We start from the raw sequence: 27,858 nt of genomic DNA on the forward strand, positions 1-27,858 counted from the left end.
AATAAATATATTCAATTTTGTTTCACAAGAAATAAATATGGTTCGTAAATAATATGATGATCCCATAGTCACATTGATATTTCTTCCGGTTCTTTTCAAAATGTTATTGCCATGGACCACACTCTTATATGTTCAATTTCAATAAATATATCTGACGTGATTTACTTCATGAATATTCAAAGAATTTAACTGCATTGCCTATAGAGAATCCCTAAAGTTGTCATTTTGTTGATACGAACTGAGGGTATAATTGATAGATCATAGTCCCTTCAGACGATCTGATATACTGTTATATTGTTGTCTATTTTCTAAGGGTTCTTCGATCGAATAACTTTATCACAAAGAATTTGGGCTAGCACGAAGCATGCAAAAGACTTTATATTGTCAGCTGAATATTTAGAACACTTACATAAACGAAAGCTCACACTGTTTCAATCCTCTTTAATCCATATATTCAATTCAAAACCTTCTTGCACGACAAAAAACACATTTTGCTAGGATATAATTTGGTGTAGCGAAGTAGTGCTCAAGTGATGATTTTGCCGCATTTAATTGATAAGCAAACCTTTAGCTTTCACTTAATTGTAACCCTCAACGTAACACGTCTTAAATTGATCAGAATTACCTACATCTTTTGGTAGATCAGCTCAGTTTTACTGAAATCAACATCATAAAATAACTGACTTAAATTACTTAGACACCTAGATTATAATATTGCACAGAGTGGGCCTACTATAATTTAAAATTACGATTAATTCTAGCTTGAATGTGCGAAGACAAATGCATGTCGAAGAATAAAATGTCAAACGAATGACAAAGTCCAGCTTGTTGCTCATTATATTGTTTTGCCTTAGAATACTGACTACATAAGTTTACATGTTCCTCCCCACCATCCAGCTTCACAACCGTCCATGCGCTGCCCGACTGTTGCACAACCAACGAATAATGACACCTTTTAAACAGATAACAAAATGTTTCTTACGTAAAACCTCATATTCCCCTTTCTCATTCTTAGAAAACAGGAAAACAAAGAAGCTTTCAGAACAGGTATGCACTTCTTTTTTCCTTGTGACTGTGTGCTTTTTAGTCACATGGAAATTGCAATCGAAACTGGTCTTGCAGAATAAATATATATTTAAATCCAACAACTGTTGAAACTTGGATCTAGTATTGTGCGTACTAAAAGGAAATTATAATGAAACTACAGTATGATCAGAACAATTATGCATCAAAGCGAGTTTCAAACATCAAAATCGGTGCTCTTATAAACAGGTGGTAAATATTTGCATATAGTATTATCCAATTTATACGAGAAACGTTACAAGCATCTTTCATTTTAGATTGTGCTTTCGTTGCTTGAAGTTCGAATTTCGCATTTTGAGATCTTCCGCATCAATTTTCTTACACCTTTCACGAACAATTGCAACCGAACTATTTCATGTTCTCATTATGCGCAATTCATATTAAATCAAACCTCTCTCGTTACAGTATGAAATAATTCCCTTTATTTTATTGTATTTATTCATTTCTGCGACAAGAAAAAAATCATTAAGATTTCCCTTAAATTATTAGTATCATTAGCATTATAACAAATAGTATACTATAATGACATCCAATCAAAGACGAATTCAGTGATATATATCACGGCAAAGGCACATAGCAGAACATCATCAGGAAACGTTTGCCAAATAATTTGAGCATAATGACATACATTATCATTTACTGAAATATACTGAACATCCCGTCGTCCGTTATATCAAACTTAATTTACAAATGCAAAATTAAAAATGTGCATCCTCTTATTACAAAAATACAGAAACATTTCTCACGATTATTTTACTTCGGCGTTACATTTGTTAGATACAAGCTCATTTTGTTCGAGATGATATATACATTTTCACAATAGAATATCATATGCTCTGTATGCAAGTTTCTTTCCGCCATCCAGCTTTACAACCGAAAATGCACTCTCCGTTAGTCGTTGAACAGCTGTTATTACTATTTAAACAAATGCCACAGGTACTGTTGCATTTGTACTCATATGTTCCTTTCTGGCATGCAAAAAAGACAAAATGCAAAATAGCATTTTAGGATTCACTTAATCTTTTAATTATCTTTGAAATAATATTGTTCTTGGTATTCAAATTACTCATCCAAGCAAAGTATCATCTGTGCACAAGAAAACTACTTGCATTCTGAACATTCCAAAGTTTTGCTAAAAGTGGCTGTCCAAATGTGATGTATTCTAGGCGATGTACACGTCTTATGTTTATATCTATTATGATTTTGACAACTTACAATTTGGTTGTGATTATATCTGCATTTTCCAATTTTAATGTGACATACCCTGCTTACAAGCTCCTCCCTGTCATCTAGCTTCACAACCGACCTTGCATTTTCCGTCAATTGCAGAGCGAGCGACCGAGTGGTCTAAAGCGGTCTCCGTTACGGATCACTGCCATCTCACCTCTGTCTGCGTGGGTTCGAGCCAAAGATTCGGTTAATGTGGGTATGTGAGAAAGCTTACCAGTAGCTTCTCGTGGGTCGATGGTTCTTCCTGGTGTTTTCCTGGGTTCTTCCTCCACCATTAATACTGGCCGCCATGCATAGCCTATTGTGTGCTGAAATATGGCGTTAAACACAACAACAACAACAACAACAACAACCATTCTTACTTTTTTCAAAGGAACGCTATATAAGTATTTTTCCTTCCCATCCCTGTAGAGTATGTTCTTGTGGAAATTTTACCTTCACAAAGGTAATGCATACCGGCAAATATACTTGTATGATGTACAGATTTGCTTTGAATATGACAACTCACAGAATGTTTGAGATTACAGCTGTATTTTCCGATGGAATGTCACATACCCGGTTTACAAGTTCTGCGCAGTCATCCACCTTCACAACTGACCTCGCATTCTTTATCAATCGTTGAACAGCTGTTGTTGCCCCTAAAACACGTGCCACATGGTTTATTAAAAATTTTATTATCTAAAAATGATGTCACATATTTGTTTCCATTTAGGATACTGTATGGGAGTATACGGCTGTGGAATCAGACTGCTCCTACATCATATGTAGTACACGGTATGCTCCTGTATCTCATCCTTAGAGGAAACAATATATTTCACAGCATTTTAGGATAAACACACTTTTAATATTTCCCTTGATACAAAGGTTCCAGGAACAGTATATCTTCCCATCCACGTGGAACAGTTTCTTGCGGACAAAAGCAAATGTTTACATTCCGGAAACTCATTGCCTTTGTTAACAATATCTAAATATCACGTTGCAAAAGATATAATAGTAGTACGTACATATGATACTTTAGTACTGATATCTTACAGATTGCTCGAAATTACAATTCCATTTCTCGATGTTATGTGACATACCCTGTTTACAAATTCCTCCCTGCCATCCAGCTTCACATCCGAGCTTGCACTGTCCGTCAATCCCAGGGCAGCTGTTGTTGCCGCTAAAACACATGCCACATGTTTCATTACATCCGTAGCCGTATGCTCCTATCTTGCAACCTAACAAAAATACGGTAGAAAATTTTAGGATAGTCACAATGAATGAAAGGCTATATGGCCATTATACTTTTTGATAACAGTTTTGTATTTTCTCGCGGAAAGAAAATTAAATTCTGAAAATCCAGACACTTTGTTAAACGCAACTTTACAGAGATAATATATTCACTAGATTATGTTACCTGTATTAATTTGCAAAGCAATCCTGCTTAACACTTTGTATGGAAAGCAATCTTTGACTATGCATCTTAGCTCATTTTAACGTTTGGGATTGTTCCTTCTGTAGAGGAAAAATGAAGCAAGCTATTCCTCCTACAGAAGTAAATTGTGGTCCCAGATTGCACCTATTTGAATTTTCCGAAGATTTCTATCTTCTTCTTTCTCATCGGAAAAACTGTAGACAGTAGTATGAAGTTTTATTGCATATCAAGAACATATGGTGAATATTAAAAACAATCAGCGTTATTATCACTATATAACATTCCTTATAATTTTCATTTAAATGAATGTTTTATGAGACAAACCTATTAAAATTAGAAATCTTTTCCAAAATAATAAACATAATTTATGAAAACAAAGGTCATTGAACATATTCAAATCATCATAAAGCCTTTCAATATCTATTAAAAGTTCTGAAACGTAACACGAGAACCAGCTAAAGTTACACATAACTAAAATATTAACTCATATTTCCTGAAATATACCGATGAGACACTTCATTTATGCTTATTTATATAAGAATTCCCTTACATATATAGCGTGACGTTTTACGATATTTAACGAATGATTTTCACATAAACGTGACACCAATACAAAGGCGACATGTTCCAGGACAATTAATTCTGGGATCAAGATCAAACTAGCAAAAAGGAAAGCTTGTTTCAAAGTATAGCTGCAGCTGCAGATTGGAATGCTTGTTCACACAGCTTCACCGTCATATTGGTATAGATCGTCTGATGTTTAACAACTGTTATTGATGGTTAAACACATGACACATATTTTGTTGCATCAATAGCCGTATGTTCCTTTATTACATTCTAACAGAACAATTTTTCACATCAGATAGTTGTCACAAATTGTTTTAACATTACCACATTTTGAACAATGATCCAATAAAGCTTATAATAACAATTCCAATATATAACAAACTATAATCAGTTCTTTAGTAAAAGAATGCATCTGTCATAAATGGTTTGGAGCATAGTGTAAGTTATGTACGTATTCTTATCGTGCTTTACGATTACCATCGAACTTCACTTTTTTAACAGCGCAAATAATTAGAAACTTTTACATCAATTTCAGGTGTAATCATTGTCAATGACACAGGTATGCGCTTCCTTTTAATTCTCATATTTGTGCATGTTTTAGATTGTTTTAGTTTGCCTCATCAAATAAACGATATACTTCCTGTAGTTCATTTTAAATATAATCAAGTTAAACAATGACAACTTATAAATGAAATTAGCTGGTTGTTACCATACCATAGTATATAAATCCTAAAATGTCGTAGCATTCACTGTTTTTTGTCAAAGATGGCGTGCAATGCTTAAAATAATTCCATTTATTCGCGTCTTCTTCCCACTATTCTATTAAGAACATTCACTTTAAACTGAGCTACTTTTAAATAGTGCCTGGGGTACATTTTCTTCTAAAAACCACCAAGGCTGAACTCCTTTAAACATTTTCATCCAAGAACCACCAAGGCAGAACTCCTTTAAGCACCTTTTAGCTTGTAATTAAACAATACAAAAAAATGTGCACTAATCAGTTTGTGGAGAAATCTACTTTACAACAAAGACGTGAAAATGTTTGATAATTTTATTTTTCACCAAAATTATCTTGAAAGTAGGTTCCCCGTGTTATTTTCTTTTAATATGCTAGAATGCTGGAACCACCGGTAATTAGAAATAACTTAGGAAAGCTTTAGTTAAATAAGACATACCCTCGTTACACGTTATACCACTCCATCCTCTCTCACATCCCTCTCTACAATGTCCGGTTGTACTATTACAACTATCGTTGCCGTTAAGACAGTTCCCACATGTTCCATTGCATCCATCGCCAAATGTTCCTTTCTGACACTCTAAGAAAAAGAGTTTTTCTATCACAAGTATTTCAAGGTTTACATATATCGACTAATGTGTATCAATACGTGACCAAATGGTAATAACAAACTGCCTGTCCAATGATATAACAACATTCAACTCATCTACCTCTCCGAAAACAGGCTCTTCAATTTCAGTTATAGCATCATAATCAAGAAAATGATGCTGTATCGAGTTAGATTTCAAGGACCATATACGACTATATGCACACCTGTATATGATTCGTGTGTGTCTGTTCCTTTATCACATTCTAACAGAACAAATTTTCACATCAGATAGTTGTCACAAGTTGTTTTAATCTTACTACATTTTGAACAATCACCTAATACAGCTTATAATAACAATTCCAATAGATAAGAAACTATAATCAGTTCTTTTGGAAAATAATGTAGCTGTCATAAATGGTTTGGAGCATAGTGTAAGTTATATACCCCTCCTTATCGTGCTTTTACGATTACCATCGAACTGCAATTTTTTAACAGTACAAATAATTACAGACTTTTACATCAATTTCAGGTCTAATCATTGTCAATGACACAGGTATGAATTTTCTTTCTTTTGTAACTTCTGGCAACCATGATCAATTCTCATATTCGTGCATGCATTAGATTGTTTTAGTTTGCCTCATCAAATAAACGATACTTCCTGTAGTTCATTATAAATATAATCAAGTTAAACAATGACACCTTATAGATGAAATTAATTGATTCATTAAGACATTAAATGGTCTTTTCAATTCTTCATTCGCGTAGAGCTTTATGGATCAATGAAATCGTTGTTGTTACCATACCATAGTATATAATTCCTAAAATGTCGTAGCATTCAATGTTTTTTGCATTGCTCAAAACAATTCCATTTATTCGCGTCTTCTTCCCACTATTCTATTAAGAACATTCACTTTAAACTGAGCTACTTTTAAATAGTGCCTCGGGTTTTTTGTCTTCTAAGATCCACCAAGGCTGAATTCCTTTAAACATTTTCATCTAAGAACCACCAAGACAGAACTCCTTTAAGCGCCTATTAGCTTGTAATTAAAAAATACAAAAAACTGTGCTCTAATCAGTTTGTGGAGAAATCTATTTTACAATAAAGACGTAATAATGTTTGATAATTTTATTTTTCACCAAAATAATCTTGAAAGTAGGTTCCCCATGTTATTTTCTTTTAATATACCAGAATGCTGGAACCACCGGTAATTAGAAATAATTTAGAAAAGCTTTAGTTAAATAAGACATACCTTTACACGTTATATCAATCCATCCTCTCTCACATCCCTCTCTACAATGTCCGGTTGTACTATTACAACTATCGTTGCCGTTAAGACAGTGCCCACATGTTCCACTGCATCCATCGCCAAATGTTCCTTTCTGACACACTAAGAAAAAGAGTTTTTCTATCACAGGTATATCAAGGTTTACATATATCGGCTAATGTGTATCAATACATGACCAAATGGTAATAATAAACTGCTTGTCCAATGATATAACAACATTTAATTGATGTACCTCTCCCGAAACAGGCTCTTCAATTTCAGTTATAACATCATAATCAAGAACATCATGTTATATCGAGTTAGGTTTCAAGGACCATATACATCTATATACAAACCTGTATTTGATTCGATATATAAATAAATATATATATATATATATATATATATATATATATATATATATATATATATATATATATATATATATATATATATATATATATATATATATATATATATATATGTGTGTGTGTGTGTGTGTGTGTGTGTGTGTGTGTGTGTGAGTGTGTGTGTGTGTGTGTGTGTGTGTGTGTGTGTGTGTGTTCCTTTGTCACATTATAACAGAACAATTTTTCAGATCAGATAGTTGTCACACGTTCTTTTAATCTTACTACATTTTGAACAATCATCTAATAAAACTTATAATAACAATTCCAGTAGATAAGAAACTATAATCAGTTCTTTTGGAAAAGAATGCATCTGTCATAAATGGTTTGGAGCATAGTGTAATTTATATACCTCACCTTATTGTGCTTTACGATTACCATCGAAATGCACTTTTTTAACAGCGCAAATAATCAGAGACTCTAACACTATTTTCAGGTGTGATTACTGTCAATGACATAGGTATGGATTTTCGTTCTTTCGTAATTTCTGGCAATCATGATCAATTCTCATCGTCGTTTAAGCATCAGATTATTTTACTTCGCCTCATCAAATAAACAATATACTTCCTTAAGTTCATTTCAAATATAATCAAGTTAAACCTTATAGATGAAATTAGAGCAAATATTAAGACATCAAATGGCCTTTTCAATGTTTCATTTGCATAGAGCTTTATGGATCAATGCAATCCTTGTTGTTACCATACCACGGTATATAATTCCTGAAATGTCGAATCATTCAATGTGTTTTGACAAAGATGGCGCGCATTGCTTAAAATAATTCCGTTTATTCGTGTCTTCTTCCAACTATTCTATTAAGAACATTCACTTTAAACTGAGCTACTTTTAGATAGTGCCTCGGGTACATTTTCCTCTAAAAACCACCAAGGCTGAATTCCTTTAAACATTTTCATTTAAGAACCATCAAGGCAGAACACCTTTAGGAACCTTTTAGCTTGTAATAAAAAAATACAAAAAACTGTGCACTAATCAGTTTGTGGAGAAATCTATTTTACAATAAAGACGTAAAAATGTCTGATAATTTTATTTTTCACCAAAATTATCTTGAAAGTAGGTTCTCCATGTTATTTTCTTTTAATATACTAGAATGTGGAACCACCGGTAATTAGAAATAACTTAGGAAAGCTTTAGTTAAATTAGACATACCCTCGTTACACGTTATACCACTCCATCCTCTCTCACATCCCTCTTTACAATGTCCGGTTGTGCTATTACAACTATCGTTGCCGTTAAGACAGTGCCCACAAGTTCCATTGCATCCATCGCCAAATGTTCCTTTCTGACACTCTAAGAAAAAGAGTTTTTCTATCACAAGTATTTCAAGGTTTACATATATCGACTAATGTGTATCAATACGTGACCAAATGGTAATAATAAACTGCCTGTCCAATGATATAACAACATTCAACTGATGTACCTCTCCCGAAACAGGCTCTTAAAATTCAGTTATAGCATCATAATCAAGAACATGATGTTGTATCGAGTTAGGTTTTAATGACCATATACAACTATATGCACACCTGTATTTGATTCTATATATATATATATATATATATATATATATATATATATATATATATATATATATATATATATATATATATATATATATATATATATATATGGGGGTGGGGGGTGGGGGTGTGTTCCTTTATCACATTCTAACAGAACAATTTTTCAGATCAGATAGTTGTCACAAGTTGTTTTAATCTTACCACATTTTGAACAGTCATCTAATAAAGCTTATAATAACAATTCCAATAGATAAGAAACTATAATCAGTTCTTTTGGAAAATAATGCAGATGTCATAATGGTTTGGAGCATAGTGTAAGTTATATACTCCTCCTTATCGTGCTTTACGATTACCATCGAACTGCACTTGCTTTAACAGCGCAAATAATAAGAGACTTTTACATCAATTTCAGGTGTAATCATAGTCAATGACACAGGTATGGATATTCTTTCTTTCGTAACTTCTGGCAACCATGATCAATTCTCATCTTTTTGCATGCATTAGATAGTTTTAGTTTGCCTCATCAAATAAACGATATACTTCCTGTAGTTCATTTAAAATAGAATCAAGCTAAACAATGACACCTTGTAGATGAAATTATTTGATTCATTAAGACATCAAATGGTCTTTTCAATTCTTCATTCGCGTAGAGCTTTATGGATCAATGAAATCGTTGTTGTTACCATACCATAGTATATAATTCCTAAAATGTCGTAGCATTCAATGTTTTTTTGTCAAAGATGGCGTGCATTGCTTAAAAAAATTCCATTTATTCGCGTCTTCTTCCCACTATTCTATTAAGAACATTCACTTTAAACTGATCTACTTTTAAATAGTGCATCGAGTACATTTTCTTCTAAGAAACACCAAGGCTGAATTCCTTTAAACATTTTCATCTAAGAACCATCAAGGCAGAACTCCTTTAAGCACCTTTTAGCTTGTAACCAAAACATACAAAGAACTGAGCACTAATCAGTTTGTGGAGAAATCTATTTTACAATAAAGACGTAATAATGTTTGATAATTTTATTTTTCACCAAAATAATCTTGAAAGTAGGTTCCCCATCTTATTTTCTTTTAATATACTAGAATGCTGGAACCACCGGTAATTAGAAATAACTTAGAAAAGCTTTAGTCAAAGAAGACATACCTTTACACGTTATACCAATCCATCCTCTTTCACATCCCTCTCTACAATGTCCGGTTGTACTATTACAACTATCGTTGCCGTTAAGACAGTGCCCACAAGTTCCATTGCATCCATGGCCAAATTTTCCTTTCTGACACTCTAAGAAAAAGAGTTTTTCTATAACAGTTCTTTCAAGTATTGCATATATCAACTAATGTGTATCAATACGTGACCAAATGGTCATAATAAACGGCCTGACCAATGATATAACAACATTCAACTGATGTACCTCTCCGGAACCAGGCTCTTCAATTTCAGTTATAGCATTATAATCAAGAAAATGATGTTGTAATAGAGTTAGGTTTTAAGGACCATATATATATATGTGCAGACCTGTATTTGATATATATATATATATATATATATATATATATATATATATATATATATATATATATATATATATATATATATATATATATATATATATATATATATATATATATATATACGTGTGTGTGTGTGTATGTGTGTGTGTGTTTGTTCCTTTATTACATTATAACAGAACAATTTTTCAGATCAGATAGTTGTCACTAGTTGTTTTAATCTTACCACATTTTGAACAATCATCTAATAGAGCTTATAATAACAATTTCAATAGATAAGAAACTATAATCAGTTATTTTGGAAAATAATGTAGATGTCATAAATGGTTTGGAGCATAGTGTAAGTTATATACCCCTCCTTATCGTACTTTACGATTACCATCAAACTGCACTGTTTTAATAGCGCAAATAATTAGAGCCTTTTACATTAATTTCAGGTGTAACCATTGTAGATGATGCAGGTATGGGTTTTCTTTCTTTCGTAACTTCTGTCAACCATGATCAATTCTCATCTTCGTGCATGCATCAGATTATTTAGTTTGCCTCATCAAATAAACGATATACTTCCTGTAGTCCATTATAAATATAATCAAGTTAAACAATGACACCTAATAGATTAAATTAGTTGATTTATTAAGACATGAAATGGTAGTTTCAATGCTTCATTCGCATAGAGAATTGTGGATCCATGAAATCGTTGTTGTTACCATACCATAGTATATAACTCCTAAAATGTCGTAGCATTCAATGTATTTTGTCAAAGATGACCTGCATTGCTTAAAATAATTCCATTTATTCGCGTCTCCTTCCCGGTATTCTGTTAAGAATATTCACTTTAAACTGGGATACTTTTAAATAGTGCCTCGGGTACATTTTATTCTAAGAACCACCAAGGCAGAACTCCTTTAAGCACCTTTCAGCTTGTAATTAAAAATACAAAAAACTGTGCATTAATCAGTTTGTGAAGAAATCTATTTCACAATAAAGACGTAAAAATGTTTGATAATTTTATTTTTCACCAAAATTATCTTGAAAGTAAGTTCCCCATGTTATTTTCTTTTAATATGCTGGAATGCTGGAACCACCGGTAATAAGAAATAACTTAGAAAAGTTTTAGTTAAATAAGACATACCTTTACACGTTATACCAATCCATCCTGTCTCACATCCCTCTCTACAATGTCCGGTTGTACTATTACAACTATCGTTGCCCTTAAGACAGTGCCCACAAGTTCCATTGCATCCATCGCCAAATGTTCCTTTTTGACACTCTAAGAAAGAGTTTTTTCAATCACAGGTATTTCAAGGTTTACATATATCGACTAATGTGTATCAATACGTGACCAAATGGTAATAATAAACTGCCTGTCCAATGATATAACAACATTCATCTGATGTACCTCTCCGGAAACAGGCTCTTAAAATTTCAATTATAGCATCAGAATCAAGAAAATGATGTTGTATTGAGTTAGGTTTCAAGGACCATATAGATCTATATGCAGACATATATATATATATATATATATATATATATATATATATATATATATATATATATATATATATATATATATATATATAGATATAGATATAGATATATATATATATAGATATAAATATATATATATATATATATGGGGGTGTTGTGTGTGTGTGCGTGTGAACGTGTTTTTTTTGTGTGTGTGTGAATATCATGAGACTTCATCTTCTAAGAAGTAAATACAAAATATAATCCGAGTCGAAAAATGTTTGCGTTGAGAACGATATAGTTTCCATTATCGCAGCTTTCGATGCAACATTTAGTTTTATTTTAAGTTGTTCACGCCTTTGTTTTGTAACTGTTTGTAGCACCATGAAATGTATCATTAAAACAATTTGATGGGACATAAGAGAACATATCCGATGGAGACTAAACGAAAGATCAGTATGCAAAGTATATACTGGTAATTAGAAACTATTTTAATCAAAATCTATGATAAATGAACAAAAACCTTCTCCCATTCCCCCCGCACAAGTCCCTACTACCCTATATGACACTAACTTCAAAACAGCGAATATTATAGTTTGAAAAAAAGAAATGCATTTCTATTATTGTCTCAATATTTAAATGTTGGCTGCGTATGTTTATTTATCTTTTCCTCAGTTATAGGATTATTCACTTTGCCAAAGACGACTATAATATATGTATATACTATCTCCTTCTTGTCACTCCTTATTGTGTACATAATTCAATGTAAAATTACTATGTGTATGTTTTTGCAGTTGTTTTTGCTTTTCTTGTAAGGTTGTCCCGAGTGAATCCGATAAATCTCTCTCGCGATGTGTGTCTCTCACTAACAGGCGCACATACGCAATTTCCCTTGAAACGTATGATTAGAAATTGATATTATTGCCCAATTATTTTCTAACCTCTTCTGTAGAGATAGCAAGCATGCATTATTTCCATTAAATGCTAAATTCAAATTCTTACTGTGTGAATTTACGAATATGCATTGTCACTTTCAAATTTCGAGCCCGTATGTCAATGTATTATCGTAATAATGAAAATAAATATCAGAAGACAAGTGCAGAAATACCAATTGTATATTTCAGAAAGTGCACGACACTTTGAAATTGCATTTTACAAGTTCAGACGATATGATACTTTAATTGTCCAAAAATTCTTTTATAAAGTCTGAACAGCATAAAAGAGAGCTTATTAGATGTAGTCATGTTCCTCGTGAATAAAATATCCGAGTTCTGACAAGGAAATATGTAACAAACATTTTTAACTATGGAAGGATAGTCGATATTTATCAAGAATGTGTAGTACATGGATTTTAACTCTAAACAGAATTTGGAACTTTAAAAAATAAATTCAAACTGAGATTCTATGACACGTTCCATTAATTTGCTTTCGAGGATGAGGTAATTCTCAACGTACTTTCTAAATCAATTCAACAATATTCAGTTTGCATCATTGTTTTTTAACACGTCCTTTAAAACAAATGGTACATTACGATTCTTTTGATACCTCGATGTATTAATGCTCACCATCTTAAGCCACCTCAGATATAAGAAAAGAGGTTCGGTCAAAAAAGTAATATTTTTCCCTCATAAACAAAACATAAGAGCATTCAAAATGAAGAGAAGAGTGATGCTGGCACAACATTTGTGTTCGGAACATTTTTGGCCCGGCTTGTTTACGAATAAATTGAAGTTTTCCACTGGAATGGCTCACATCGACATCAAGTGAAAATATTTATAAACAGGGACTTGAAAAACAAATAACTCATTAATTCATTCCCTGGAATCCGTTTGTTATCAGAGTGTATGGCCGTAATGAGATATAATTCGAGAGGAGTTCTTTATTTAAATTACTCATGGAATTACTGCCTTTGTATGCTCGCATTACTTTTGAAGTATTGTGAACTCGTTCGGAGTCATTATGTATTGCATTAGTGTGGCACATCAGAACAATCAACACTATTGAAATTCTTGAACTATTATTTAATGTTGGACTTGTGATAAGACACTTGGGATTATTTTGGACTGTAGACAAATAAATAACTAGTTCATTTTACTTAAATTGTTGATTTCGCTTATTTCTGATACTTAATTTATGACCTAGATTCGTATCAATACGTTACGGGCATCAATGTTTGGCAAACATTATACACTGAAATGTACCTTCAATGTGTATGATTGTTAAGCTTTGGTGTTTCGCGTTTCAACTAATGACTAAGTTTTAATAAAATGTAGCCTCTGTTTACCCCGCTTGTATCTGATGTGATGCTGGACGCAAGAAATTGTTTTCTAGCTAACCAAATACCTAATTTCTGATGTGATGCTGGACCCAGAAGAAACAGAAAGTGATAACTGTTTTCTAGCTAACCGAATACCTAATTTCTAGCTTGTCATTAGTGTTACTTCTTTAAATTTACTTTTGTATCTATCGTGTCACGTTATTGGGTCAAGGCAACCTGATTTGTTCTGCTCATAATCTGAGAAAACAAAATGACTAAATGTTGCAAGAAAAAATGCAAACCTCTTTTGTAGAGGAATGCAAAATAGCAAATTAAATCACATCTACATTGAATAAATTAGTTTCATTGAAATGGATTATTCGAACAACGACGAGCGGAATACAACGCATTACGTGTACTGTAATTCCATTATGAATAAAGATAGAATATTGTACATATCTATGACAATACACCTACCACCATCGACCACGACCTCACAAATAGTAAGAATGTTCACGTTTTGTCGTATCACTGATACAAACTGGGCTAAAGAATCATTAACTCTAAATGTGTGTGGATTCTTGACTGGCTCTTCTTCTACTAATGGCTGATTCGCAGTCCATGGCTTCGTAGCATTGCCGATGAATACTTTAAAACCGGAAAGTTGATCATCTAAAGTAGAAATAGTCCTTTTATAATAATTATTCAAATGTTTTCTTTTTTTCAATTTATATGGTTACGTATAAACATAGGCAACGTTGAGTTATATGCAAATGTTTTGAACAATCACATTTTCTCACTGATTATGCATATATTTTAGACAGGTCTTTCAGACGGTGGAATCCTGCATGATACAAGGAACATGCATATCCACGTCTGCACAAAGAGTGTATATATCTTGCTTCACTGTTTGTTATCTTCATTTATTATGTTGTAAATATATTTATTGATACATACACATTGGTAAAGATGTATTGGAATTATGATATTACCCATTCAATAGGACAAATTAGGGTATGTAAAACTACGACATGAATGTCGGTACCTTTCTTACCCTCGACTTAGTTTTAGGGCTTAATATTATGGTTGCTAAAGCTCTGTTAAAATAGTCATTTAAAGGAGAGAAGATGCATCTGCATTCTAATAACGAAGGAAACTTACAAACATCACTTCTTTCATAAACCATGATGGTCTTTACAATAACCAGGAAGCCAATATCCACCTCCCATGTATGATTGTCCAAACGACTTTCTGTTGCACTACAGGTCATGGATACCTCAGGATTTGTTATATCCATATTACCATCTACAGCCTTATCAGCCGTCCAGTTGAAATTGTTCCAGGTCAATACTGACGACTGATAAGTAGATTTATTGACAGCGAAATTGAAACCTAAACAAACAACATAACTCGTTATTCGTACAATTGAAGCGAAAATGCATGCATACATACATACATACATACATACATACATACATACATACATACATACATACATACTATTACGACTTGATGGTCTTAAAATAAGTAATGGAAATAGTAATGGAAAAGAATGGGAATATAAAGGTTTTGTAAAATTCGAAAACAAATTATTTCCTTAGAATACAAAGTGAAAAGGTTAAAAAGGAACCTATTCTATTGAGAATTAAATCCCAAATAATCATGGAATTTTTGAGACAGGTCCTAATATTAAAAGTTCTGAATAAACTTTAGTGATATTCGAAAATAAATCTAAAGGTGGAAGTGTTTATGTGCCTGTGGTGGCCTGTGTCGTAGTGATGTGCCAACAGTCTTTCGTTGACTCACAATAATACAATTCACGAATATATCCTTATATAAATTTCACTATGAATCCAAGTCTCTCTTTCAAGAATGTCATTTTTATCACTTCATATTTCAAGGGAAGAATCAATTGAATTTAATTTGAATAAAGTCCGACCCAAATGAAAAACTGGGCACAACAACAATCCCACTGATTCTGCTCAGATCTTAAACTACGAATAATTTTTATTTTCCAAGTAACAAGATTATATAGTCTTCTTCATTACCCCAGGTCACAATTAGCCTTTTTTACAAATAACTATTGCCAAATGAAATTTTCATCCTGGAAGGTTCCAGATCTTAACAAGTTAAAATCCTTGTTATAATTAGAAGTTTTGATAATTACACATAACGGACTTTTCTTTTGTATAATGTTTACAATCACTAATTTTAATGTCATATGTCGAGAGTTTCCATTTAACATGTTGAATCACATTTATTGTGCTAAACGTTCCGTTTCTTATTTTCAGGGTTTATATTGTTTATGTTGCATTACACAGCTGTGATTGGATATTTTAATGTGCTTTTCAAATTTGTTATTTTTAAATGGTGAAATGATGTGTTGGTGTTAAATGTAACAGTACCCAATATCCACTTTAACAATTCAAAATAATGTCGAGTATTAAAATAAATCATTCGTGTATTCAATTCTTAGGCGCCATTACATTTCATGCATTTGCAGTTTGAAAGTTACCATTCACAGGTCGAGAATTACTATGAATGTCTTCGCCAGATGTCGCTCTCGTGAACGGACCGCGTTATATTTAAACAAGGAGGCTGTTTCTCGTTGCTCTGAAAATTCAACATATGAAATCTTAATACTCGCCAAATGAAATGGAACTTTCATCACAAACAGTTCCATACAACGTGTGAATTAGATATTCTTGACATATGATATTGAAATTTCAGCCACCGATGTGCAATTCAAAATATACACTACAAAACGAGACACTTCATCTTTAGCACACACGACAGGATTCCAAGATGAGGTTTACGAACTGTCTTTCAAAATGTAATAAAGTTCCTATGTATATATTTTTGTTTCGTTAGGTTTTCCTTGCATTTTTTTTTTTTCATAGGTAATGAAAAGTCACCATTCAATTCCTGACTTTTTGCTTGAAAATCTCTGACAGGTAACTGTTTCATCGCTTCGTCTCAGCATTCTGAGCCAAGAGAGCTTCAATGTGATGGATCTCTACATCAATCAACGGAGGAGATGAATGATCACGCAAGTCTTTACACCACTGATGTAACACTGCTTCTTCTGAGATAAGACCCCAAGCGTCGTTCAGATACTCGTCCAAGTTTTATTCTTGACTCATTGCTAGACATTTATCATGTTGAATTTGACGGGATGAATGTTTTTTTGACATTTAAACAATCTTTTCCTAATTGTATCCGCCAGGTATTTGGTAAACAGGAGACTAAATGTTGTTCTTGTTCTGGCCATCTGGACATGACGACCACTTCCTCTTCGTCTTTGTCTTGGGGTTCTGCTTCCATTTCCATAGATTCTACACCATTCAAAGAAGGATATGAGTCTTCAATAGCTTTGAATAATCTACAATGCCTTCCCTTAAACTGTTGATTTATATCGTATTGTTGAATTGAGTATATAAGAAAACGTTCACCTTGTGGGATATAGCTTCTGCTAACTGTAGTTCCAAACGAATCGGGCCGGATTTTATCGGGTGGAAATGTCCTTTGTCGCTGCCTTGGTCTGGAGTGAAATCAACAGCCCACAATGCTTAGCCTCCTGCATAATCCTCGCGTGTAATGCCGTGGATGGTGATGATCCCTAACTGTCCCTTAGCTTCGCACAGGGACAAGTACGATCTTAAGTAATTATCCTCGTTACCAAAATTAGGTTCGAAGTGCCTGGCACTCAAGGTCTTGTCATTGCAACTGACTTCAATTATTCTCATTTTGTAGTGCTTAAACTGGAACGTGTTTTGATTGTAGGCTCCGTTGAAGGCTGCATTGCTAACAATACCAATGATTAAACGTTTGGGTAAGTGTCCTTGGAACAGATGATCTTTGATCGTGGATCACTGACTCATGGGAATAGTGAAAGGTTTTACTACCACGCGTCGTACCGGATACTTGGCAGTCGTTCAGCTCAAAGTGTGCCTGATGTCGTTTCCCACTTTAGGTAACACATCTGCGCGTCGATTTTGGTTTTGTACTCGTTGTTTTAGGTCATCAAATAGAAAGAGACACTGCTACGATTCAGTCTGAGCCGGACATTCACACCGCTCAGCAAATACTTATCTTTCAACCACATGTCCAAATGTAAGCGATCCATCAGGTTTGAACTACGTCATTGCTTGGTTTTCACTCGGCGAGCGACATATCTCGCATTGTAAAGATGTTCAGCATCCGGTGCGTTTATTGTGGAATTAAGCTGAGCTCACCCGCTGTGTCAGGTTTCCTTACCAAGCAAGCAGTCTTTGTCTCTTTTCTGTACGTCAAGAGAATTTCCAGGTATCCATGCTGCTCCTGAACAGTTTGTTATTCAAGAACAAATCCACTTCACTGAACAAGGAACGTATGAAATTGTTCACGGTAGCTATCCTATTATTGACTTCCGGGTTGGTATTGTCGTTTTTTTTTTTTTTTGGGGGGGGGTGTTTTTTTTTTCTTCACTTGAACGTTCAAGTAAAAGTAACTGCTATTCAGATTGATGTAAGCTTTGAACTGCCCTTTGATTTCAAACTCATTGGGAACTGAATCCGTCAAAGAGGAGGCAGGATGAAATTCTACCAATTGGGAATCGTGTACCGTCATCATAGTAGGTGCCATGGCAAACAGATCTATTTCCGACTTGGAACAGACCCAGGACTATCGGTGCATCATTTTCTCTTTTTCTGTGTTTTCATTGTAATCAAAAGAGTCAAAGTCTCGGACGATTCTTCTTTCCTTGGTCTTTCTAGCTGTATGTGTGTGAAGGCCTCTGGAGGGGAGTTTTCGTCGTCTCTGTCTGTCTCATCCTTGCTGTGGTGTCTGGGAAGCAGGAATGCCTGACTAGGCACAATCAGGAGCACTTATAGGAATTTCTCGTCGGCCCGAACGAAGGGTTGATTTTAATATATTTTCTAAACCATGTCCTCGCTGTCGAGCGACTCCTCGGTACACATGAGTTACAAGTCGTTAGAGAATCGTTTTCGAACATGGAGTTTCGCAGTGACTTTCCCTTTGGTGAATGGAATATTTTGTACCAGATCACCGTTTATAGCAATGTTGAGAGTGTCAAAATACGACTTCCTACCGAGCAAATAGGGAGGATATACAAATTCACGGTGAAGGTGATAGGTGTTTCCACCTTCCTCGTCAGTGGTCATGGCAGAAACCACTTTGAAAGGAATGACACGCAGTAACCGTACAGAGGTGTGTCCCACCACGTTGTACTCCAGCACATCAGATTATACATAAATCAAATTCAGTCCTTGGTTCAGTTATACCGGGGCTCTATAACAACATCACAATACTTAAGTTGTCGTAAGCGACTGCTATTTCACCTTTTCTCTCCATAGTCATCCTCAACTTAACGTCCCCACCAATCATGTCATACAATTTAGGACAAAATCTTAAACCTATCGTTTTGTCCTCTTCAGGAATTTTCAGTAGGCGATGGGCCACTTTATGGTACTCAATGGTGACACTTTTTATTCTGTCTAACGGTGCTTTCAATTTGGTGGCAATCGCGTTCGCCAAATGTTCGCCGCAAAGATAATAGCCTGCAGGAATGATCATAGTATAGGTGTACCATTTAATTGGTTTATTAGGTTCATCTACCTTAATGGTATTTAAATCTACAACAGATTTGTGAGTGTTCAATTAATTTTGCACTTGTTCGTCATAAAGTTCCACCTCTCAAAATAATTAATTTGGAAGGCTATTCAGGTACCAAAGCCAATTAACAATGAGCTTTGTGATCTAATTGGATGGCTGAGTTATTTGGCCGTGTAATAGCACAAAGTGTTGCTGGAAAACACCTCCATGGAACTGTCATTGGGTAACGTTAAGTTAAATTGGTTGTTGTTAAAAATACTTTCAGAGTTCTGTTGCCCGAGGGCCACTAGAAGTGAGAGGAGTGTCTAAAAGAGGACAATTGAGGTTCGGGTGTTGACTGTTGGGAGGATGTCTGGCGTTCGACACAAGGCTCTCGTTGTGACCGTTAGATGAGTATTTTAGGGAAGGATTGGAAAGTAGGTAACCGATGCAACTGCTCAATAAAGTGATCCACAATTGTTTGTCTCCTTGTTGCAAACTCAAATTGGAAATGGCAGCACGGACGACACAATACACCAAAAAGATCTGGCAGAAAAAGACGATTTGCGTTTTAGAAACACGTTCTTTACACCACATCCACAAGGGTAGCTTTTGTAGATCGAGCAGAGAATAACTGTGTGAAGGAGTGGTCACTGCAGTAGAAGTGGTTGAAGCTATATTGAATGACATGATGGTCACCTCTTTTTCTAGTCGATGATTTCCTAGAATATCCTTTCCAACGCACTTTGACGTCTTTGACACGTTTATTTTCCCACTTTCGGGGTTCTTCTTTCGAGAATGTTTTTGATGTCGTACACTTCGTCTTCTTTTTTGGTTTGCCAATGCGCAATCAATCTCCTGTCCCCAATACTCCACCTTTCTCGTGAAATGTCACAGTCGGAGACGTACCAAAGTGACGCTCGAAGATGGTAACTTCGTTCTCGGGAGTCACTTATTATGGGGATGGGGCTCCACATATGCTCCGATGGTAGGATCGGTTGTAAGCTTGAAAAATGTGCGGTAAGACGTCGATGTACTTGATAGTGTGTTGATGATATAACATTTCCACATGCGTTCCTACAAGATGCGTTGAAAAAGTTCCACGATGCTGGTTTTGGTAGTTGGACTCTCGGTGGTGAAAAAATGAATTACTCGTTGTTTTATTTCATTTTGGAAAGCTTGGTTCAGAACGTTGGTGCCTTTATCGCTTTCCCATCGTAGAGAGTGACGACCGCTCTGTTTTTAAACTAGCACGAACTCACTGCTCGATTTGGCAGTCAACGGCACGACCCATGCAAAGATTGTATGTGACCGAATGAGAGATATCGGCTAAATCGGCTAAACTGGCTATCCATTGATAATCAATGCCCTCCACTCGGGTGCGACGTCTGGAAAATTTTCGTCGAATGGGTTTGTGTAAGATGTACATGGCTTGTTCTTGTGACGATCGCTGCACTTGAGCTAAACGGACACTTTTCAGTCTGGTTTTGCAGCATCATACAATTTCTGAAATCCGTAATCTCCATGATGGGACGGCTGGTAGCAAATGCTTGCTAACATCTTGTACATTGTTTAATAATAAGTCATCGACTTTTCGCTGACGCTACTTTGGATGGGCCGAAATGGTGGTTTGGAAACGGCTTCACGTGTCTGATGTGCCTCGGGAATAGACGTCGAGGATAGTGGTGGCGGTGGTGATGGTAACGGGATGGCTTTGGTCTTCTTTTCTTTTTTCACTTCTGGTTTCCCTTCTTTCTTTTTGACTCCTGTCGAAAGAATAATTGATATCATTTTTTAACACAAGCTTTGTGTTCTTCTCGTTGAAGGGTGGGGGAAGGGGTAAACAAGGACGCTAAAAATCTTACTAGAGATGGGAGCTGCTGACGGTGTTTGAAAGACTGCTTGTGCCTCTTCTTCCTCAAGCTGTGGGGCTGCGCATGTCTTGGTCACTGGGGTGGGTGGGTTGGTGGTGGCGATGAACATTTCATCAGGGTCTTAAAATATTTCTGAGTTGGCAGAGCTGTTTCGTCTAAAGTTTGCTGGTGAACGAGTTGCAGTCGTTGGAACAGTTGACGGTACCCTTGCGATTTTGCCGATTCTGACAAATCGTTGCGATCCATCAACGATTGCAATTCGTGTTGTAACTGAAACATCTCGTTCAAATGAGGCTTGGGAAGTAAATGTGGGGTCAGTTCTTTTTTTCTTTTCTTCCAACGATGGTATTCAATCCATTGTTTGTAAGGCACTAAGACAGTTTTCAGATATTATTCGCTCACGGTATCGAAGACGTCTTTGGAGGCTCTTTGAATAAGTTCGTTCGCATGGATGGAGGACCTTTGGACAGGACGGAAAACATGTCCCAATGTTTGACTAACCGAGGAGAAGTCCTTTCCTTTTCTTTTTATTGGAGATGAAGAAGGCTGTCATGGGGGGGGGCTGACATCTTTGTTTGTTTGTTTCTCGATGACATGGCACACGCCTTTTTAGCTTTTTTGACTATCACTTTATATCACAGGTGACGATTCGTTTTCCGGAGTCTTCAAAGAATATTTCACTTTGGTTGCTCCTCTTTTTCTTCAGACGACCGTATCTATTCTGGGGTGACATCGATACATGGCTAAGAAGAAGAATGACGATGGTGACGGTGTGCACTTCTTTGACGGGACATCTTTCTGTGTTCAGTTTATTACACACACACACACACACACACACACACACACACACACACACACACACACACACACACTAAAACACGTATAAGTCCATGGTTTGAGAAGCGTCCTTCTATCTTATATTTTGGGGTGTAATTTTTTAATCATTTTTCTCAAACGGTTCAAATATATGTTCCCTAGGGCCAAAAAATCATCCCCTTTGCTGGCTTCTCCTTTTCTTTGGACAATAAGGTCTTTTCTGGAGGTGACGTCGAAACTTGGCAAAGCGTTTTTTTTGGGGGGGATGACTAGGCTCTGTTTATTTTTTTTTTTTCTTTTTCCTTTTTGGACAGGAGATCGACAATAGAGATAACAGTCTGTACTTCTTTCATGAGGCAACTTTTGGCCTTCAGGAGCACAAATACACTGATCCCCATCATTTGCCTTAGGTATTTTCCTACTGGAGTGCGTCGCCACTGATTGTCTTTATGTTGTATTAACTTGATAACAGATATCACACATCGTGAAGGGGATCACAACGGACTAAATCGGGACAGCTCTTGCTTGGATAAATCCAATAAACTCTGTAATATGTCCGATCTCTTTTGGACTTTGATTTTGGGGGTAAGTACTTTGTGAGCAGCTGACACTGCAACTAAAGAATAAAAGAAGTTCTTGACGGTCCAGGTTTCCATTGTTTCATTAAATTAGGAAGAAATGCTGTCAAATTGGGTTTGGCAAGCATCACTAGCAACGGAGAATTGGAAGAACCTGAAGCTACCGGAGACGCGGTCACCATCACTGCAGGTTGTGGCTTGGGATTTAAGGTTGCGTACTGGCCGAAGTGCCTCTCTTGTGGGAAGAAGGTGATTTATGGGGGCTTGCCTTTCCTTTTTCTGAGGAATTTTCTTTTCTTTTTTTGTGTGGCTATAACTTGGTCTTAACACCATTACTCTCTTTCTTCTTCTGGATACGTTGGGGAGTGTTTTTCTCTTGGCAAGGACTTTGGGGGCAATGGGATCCCATTTTAAGAGGGAACAAATGATTACAGCTTCTAGCGAACCGCTACCTCCAGGTTTCAAATTGATTTGCTTATTGGTTTAAGTGTCGATTCATTCATCAGCCAGTTGCCTCGAGGCTACATTGTTTCTGTCAAAAGGCGTTTGGTTTGATGGGAAATGTGAATGATGCCTTGCAGTAATTGACGTGCTGTCACCATAAAACATCGCAATACTTCATTAAAACTGGATGCTAGGACACGAGCACGTATTTGTGGACTTTTTGCGACTGATACATTACAAAGCACGAAACAATTCGACGGGAAGATGAGACGGAAAGGACATGAAGTTGACGTTGGCGCTTTATGAGACAGACCCGAAGTGTACGAGGACTTTATCGATTTGTTTTTATTGTTGCTGTTGTTGTTGTTAAGTCGATGACTGGGACGTATACACAACAGGCCCTCCGTCTTGGCACCATTGGTGAAACAGATGGGTACAAAATTGCAAATAATTGGAGGGTTAGTTTTTAAATCCACGAGTAAATAGGAGTGTTGGGTTTGAGTGGCATCATCGTACGAATGAGTCATCCATGGAGTTCCTAACTGATTCGATAAGACTTGCACTTGCGATTTATCTCTAGGGCTTTAAAACAACACCACGTAATAAGCATTGAGACTGATGGTGCGAATAGGCTTTACTTTGTTGAAACACATTTTGAGTGATGTAAATCACACTTGTCGAAGATGACCAGATGGGTTTGACTTGGGTAGACATGATCCCGTCGTCTTCGCCAGAAATGCCTTCAACACGATAGAATCGCCTTGACTTTCTAGCAAGAGTCTGTACGTAGATTACCACTCTTTGTAACATCACACGTTCAGTTGCGGAGAACGATCGTTCAAATGATGGTTATGTTCAATCAAACGTTGCCCAAAATCTATTGTGCCTGAACCGCTGGGTCTGGCAATTAACATGTTAAAGGGATGGGGACGATAGAAGGCCTTAAATCTAGCACGATCTTAGTTTTCATCGATGAGGAGGAAGAGGGAGCAGAGACAGCAGAGATAGCCATAGTGCATGGAATATCACTTTTCACATGAAGACAGACAAGACATTAGTTTTTATACTTTTTCAGGACACGTTTAGATTTTTTTAAAATGGAACAACGCGAAAGACAATAATACATAAAAGCCAAATGGTTAAGTAAATCATTAAAAAACACATGAAAACGATGAAAGTGGAACATAAACAAGCATCTATACAACATTCGTTTTCACGAAGGTGTGGCGTCCTAGGGACAGTGTATAATGTTCTTATAGAGTCTCTACATTTGGTACAGTCATTCAGGTATCATTCCGGATTGGTCTTTCGGTAACGTCCATGTCGATGACAGTCCTGACCTGAACGGAATGGTTTTCTTCGATGACGGGTTCAACTTCTGACAGTATCACTAACCTGGATTAAAAGTTACTTTTTTCACTGGACGTTTGAATTTAGGTTCAAAGCTCTTGGGCATAATTTGCCACTTCTTTTGTCCAGGCTTTGAAACCCCAACTTTTCCAACTTTTCCAGTCAAGAACAACTGTACAGTGAGGGTTTAAGTCACAAACTACACAAACATCTTCGTAAACGTCATCAGTGGCTAAAAGCTGACAAATCTTTTTTTCACTGAGAGGTAAAGAAGTGTCCAGATGAAAGTGCAAGGCTTTTAACAGAATGAGCCGCTCGTGTACATTTAAAGGTACCTTTTCCATTGGGGGATGCTGTACATCACTGTACATATCGTACAGAGCTCACAAAGAATCGGCTGGTAAACAAACTCCCAGAGAGCAAGTCACTAACACACACTCTACTCGACGACCCAAATTCATGAGATACAGGGCTCAGAAAAAGAGATGGTAATCTATCATTGACTGAATGCTGTCATTGATTTCATTCCAGAGCAATCGTTGTATCACGAGAGATAAAGATTTTGGTATGGTAGTCCGTTTTAATACCTCTTTTTGTTTGAAGTGATAAGTGTACCTTTGTCACAAAACTGATCGTACTACGTCGTCGTATCCAAATTGTTTAGTCACTAGTTTACACGTGACAAACTGCACAGATTTTTCTTCTACAGACAAACTTGGATAGCATATAAGATTTTGGTAATCCTTTTACTCTTCCATTGGTATTCGATGTAGTATTGCCACCTTGTAAGTAGTAGGATGAATAGCCACTAAAGTCTTCTGGTCCTCGTCCAGTTCAACAATGTCTGACCGATTGAACGTTTCTAAATGAACCATTCGTCTTATGCCATTCAGGAACCAGTGGTTTCAACATTGGTGACGTAACGGATGCAATTTTTGTTTGCGCTGAACTTGTGTTTTGAACAATTTCGGTAAATGTATTCTCTCAACTCCACAGGCAAACCACAAATATTATCTTGTAAGCATCCATCCAGATTACTGAGGTCGTCCCATTAAAGGTAGGTAGTAACGATAAGGAGACCATCGAGCACCTTCCAGGTAAGCCGAATCTTTCCTCCCACTCGTGAAGTGACACCATAACTGAAACTTTTGATTTCATCCCCTTCGCCCAAGTAGATAAATGCGGCTCTGGCTAATTCGTCGGGGATATGTCCTCCCAGATATTTGGGCCATTTTCCACAGAAGGTTTGGAATTGACTTTCAAAATCGCACTATTCAGGCAAACTTATAGGGAAGGAATTTTAGTCTTTGACAGGCTCATATCGATGAGGGTACGATGAAATCATCAGCAGTTTGCTCAAGGTTGGATGACATCCGTCGGGTGGTAGTCGCATGGTTTCACGTGGGGATGACATCCACCATGAAAAGCAATAAAATGAAAAGGTGCACGATATCGAGTGGCATCGCTTTCGCATCCATCGGATTTGACATGCACAGCATCCCTTTCCATAGTAGGGATGGTAGCAGTAGTGATAGCTAAATTCCCAGGATGTGGTACTGAATCACTGAGGTCACGGCGTACGGCATCCCTGCAATCTCAAGGCACAGTATCACACTCGAGTTTTCTCTCGCTTGATACTTGCTTTTTAAAAGTATTCATCTTTCTTGCTTGGCAATGGTAGTTACATTGAATTATAGATCTTGGATGTTTTCCCGTTTCATATCAGCCGTAGTGAAGTCTCGAGCTTGTAAATCTTTCACATTGAATATCTAGTTTAGCAAGTGTTCCTTTTTTTTCTTCCTGGACAACGGTACTACCTTCTATACGGTACTCTCATAAATGCAGCGCATTGTGATGGGTGGAAAGGCCATATAAAGCGCAGAGACCATCGAGTATGTTCCAGAATAGCTGAATGTTTATAGATGCTTCGATCCATTCGCAACTTCAGACCACAACTAAAACACTGTATTTCTTATCCCATTCTAGTCTCAGGTCAAAAGTAGACAAATCCTGTTCTAGCTAAAACATTCGAAGTAGGTAATCCTTCTCTATGGGTAGGCCATTTTTGAAACGTTTCCAACCGACTGGCACAGATACAATAGTCAGGCAAGAAGACAGGAAAATGGTATTGTTTGAACTTTGAGTTCTCAGCTGATCTCTCACTCGATTCTTGCTGTGTCGATGTCATCCTCCTTCTTGGTGGCTATAATCTTGGAACCAATGTTTTAAATCAGTATGTCCGTTCGGCAACCTAGACTGACTGGGAAGTCTCACTACCTTCTGGTATACGATTTCATACATTTTTCCCAAGGGTCGACTGACGATTTGGTGTGTGGCTAAAACGTACAATCTTGTGAGGTTATTAGGTGGTCACTTTAAACTCTTGATCCTGTCCACCTTGCAAGGCTTCTTTCAATACATCAAATTCACCACTTGACTGGTGAGATAATTGAGAGCGAATCATTTGACTCTACCCTCGGTGTGCACTTCTCCTTGGGGTCCCGATATTCTTAGCAATAGTTTTTAGGTCCGCCACTAGCAAAACTTGGAATCTTATCGTTGGAGTGCTCTTCCATCCGGGCTCCTAAACTCTCTCCATCGATGACAGGGTGACGGTGACCCTGGCGATAGATGTAGATGCAACGGTCCGTGTCAAAATACAGAACACGATCTCCTACAAAAATGGTGTAATGCTTAATAAAATTTTAAGCGAGCATGGGCTATCACGTAAGCCGCAATGATAACATTTCCAAATTTGTCAGCTTCAACAAAGTTCAGTTCTTCTTCGCAATTGACTAGGATCAAATCCTCACGAAGGATTTCCACGTGTTTCATGTATTTGAATTTGTTGTGAATCATCTGGATGTAGCGAAAAAGATCGGACAAATACTCTGTCCTGGGTAAACACGGCCGTTGTTCTATTTTAGCAATTCAACATCACTTTAGCAAACGATCGCCTTCCTTCGTTTTCCTCAATCTGGTCTAAAGTGATAACTTCCTGTCTCCAGTATTTCGTTTTGAATTTATCTTGGTCTTCGGGAGTGTAACACGAGGAAGGATAACCACTGGCTTCTTGTTTCAGTTTCAAAATCAACAACATAGTCCGCGAAAATGACTTTCTGACTTTGGTCACCCTTGT

At 36.2% G+C, this 27,858-nt stretch overlaps 1 protein-coding gene across 1 annotated transcript in view; it reads right to left on the reverse strand.

The window, feature by feature from the left end:
- Positions 1–27,858, reverse strand: part of LOC149796569 (tyrosine-protein phosphatase Lar-like) — an 89,254-nt gene that overhangs the window by 27,408 nt on the left and 33,988 nt on the right. Inside the window, exons 2-6 of the mRNA XM_089960629.1 lie at positions 15,227–15,457; positions 14,543–14,737; positions 8,459–8,599; positions 5,473–5,613; positions 3,393–3,533 (exon numbers count right to left, since the gene is read on the reverse strand). Of these exons, the coding sequence (XP_089816755.1) occupies positions 3,393–3,533; positions 5,473–5,613; positions 8,459–8,599; positions 14,543–14,737; positions 15,227–15,457 (849 nt within the window). The remainder of the gene's footprint in view (positions 1–3,392; positions 3,534–5,472; positions 5,614–8,458; positions 8,600–14,542; positions 14,738–15,226; positions 15,458–27,858) is intronic.

The sequence above is a fragment of the Sinohyriopsis cumingii genome, chromosome 6 (genome assembly GCF_028554795.1).
Source record: "Sinohyriopsis cumingii isolate HCF-2022 chromosome 6, ASM2855479v2, whole genome shotgun sequence".
NCBI lineage: Eukaryota > Metazoa > Mollusca > Bivalvia > Unionida > Unionidae > Sinohyriopsis > Sinohyriopsis cumingii.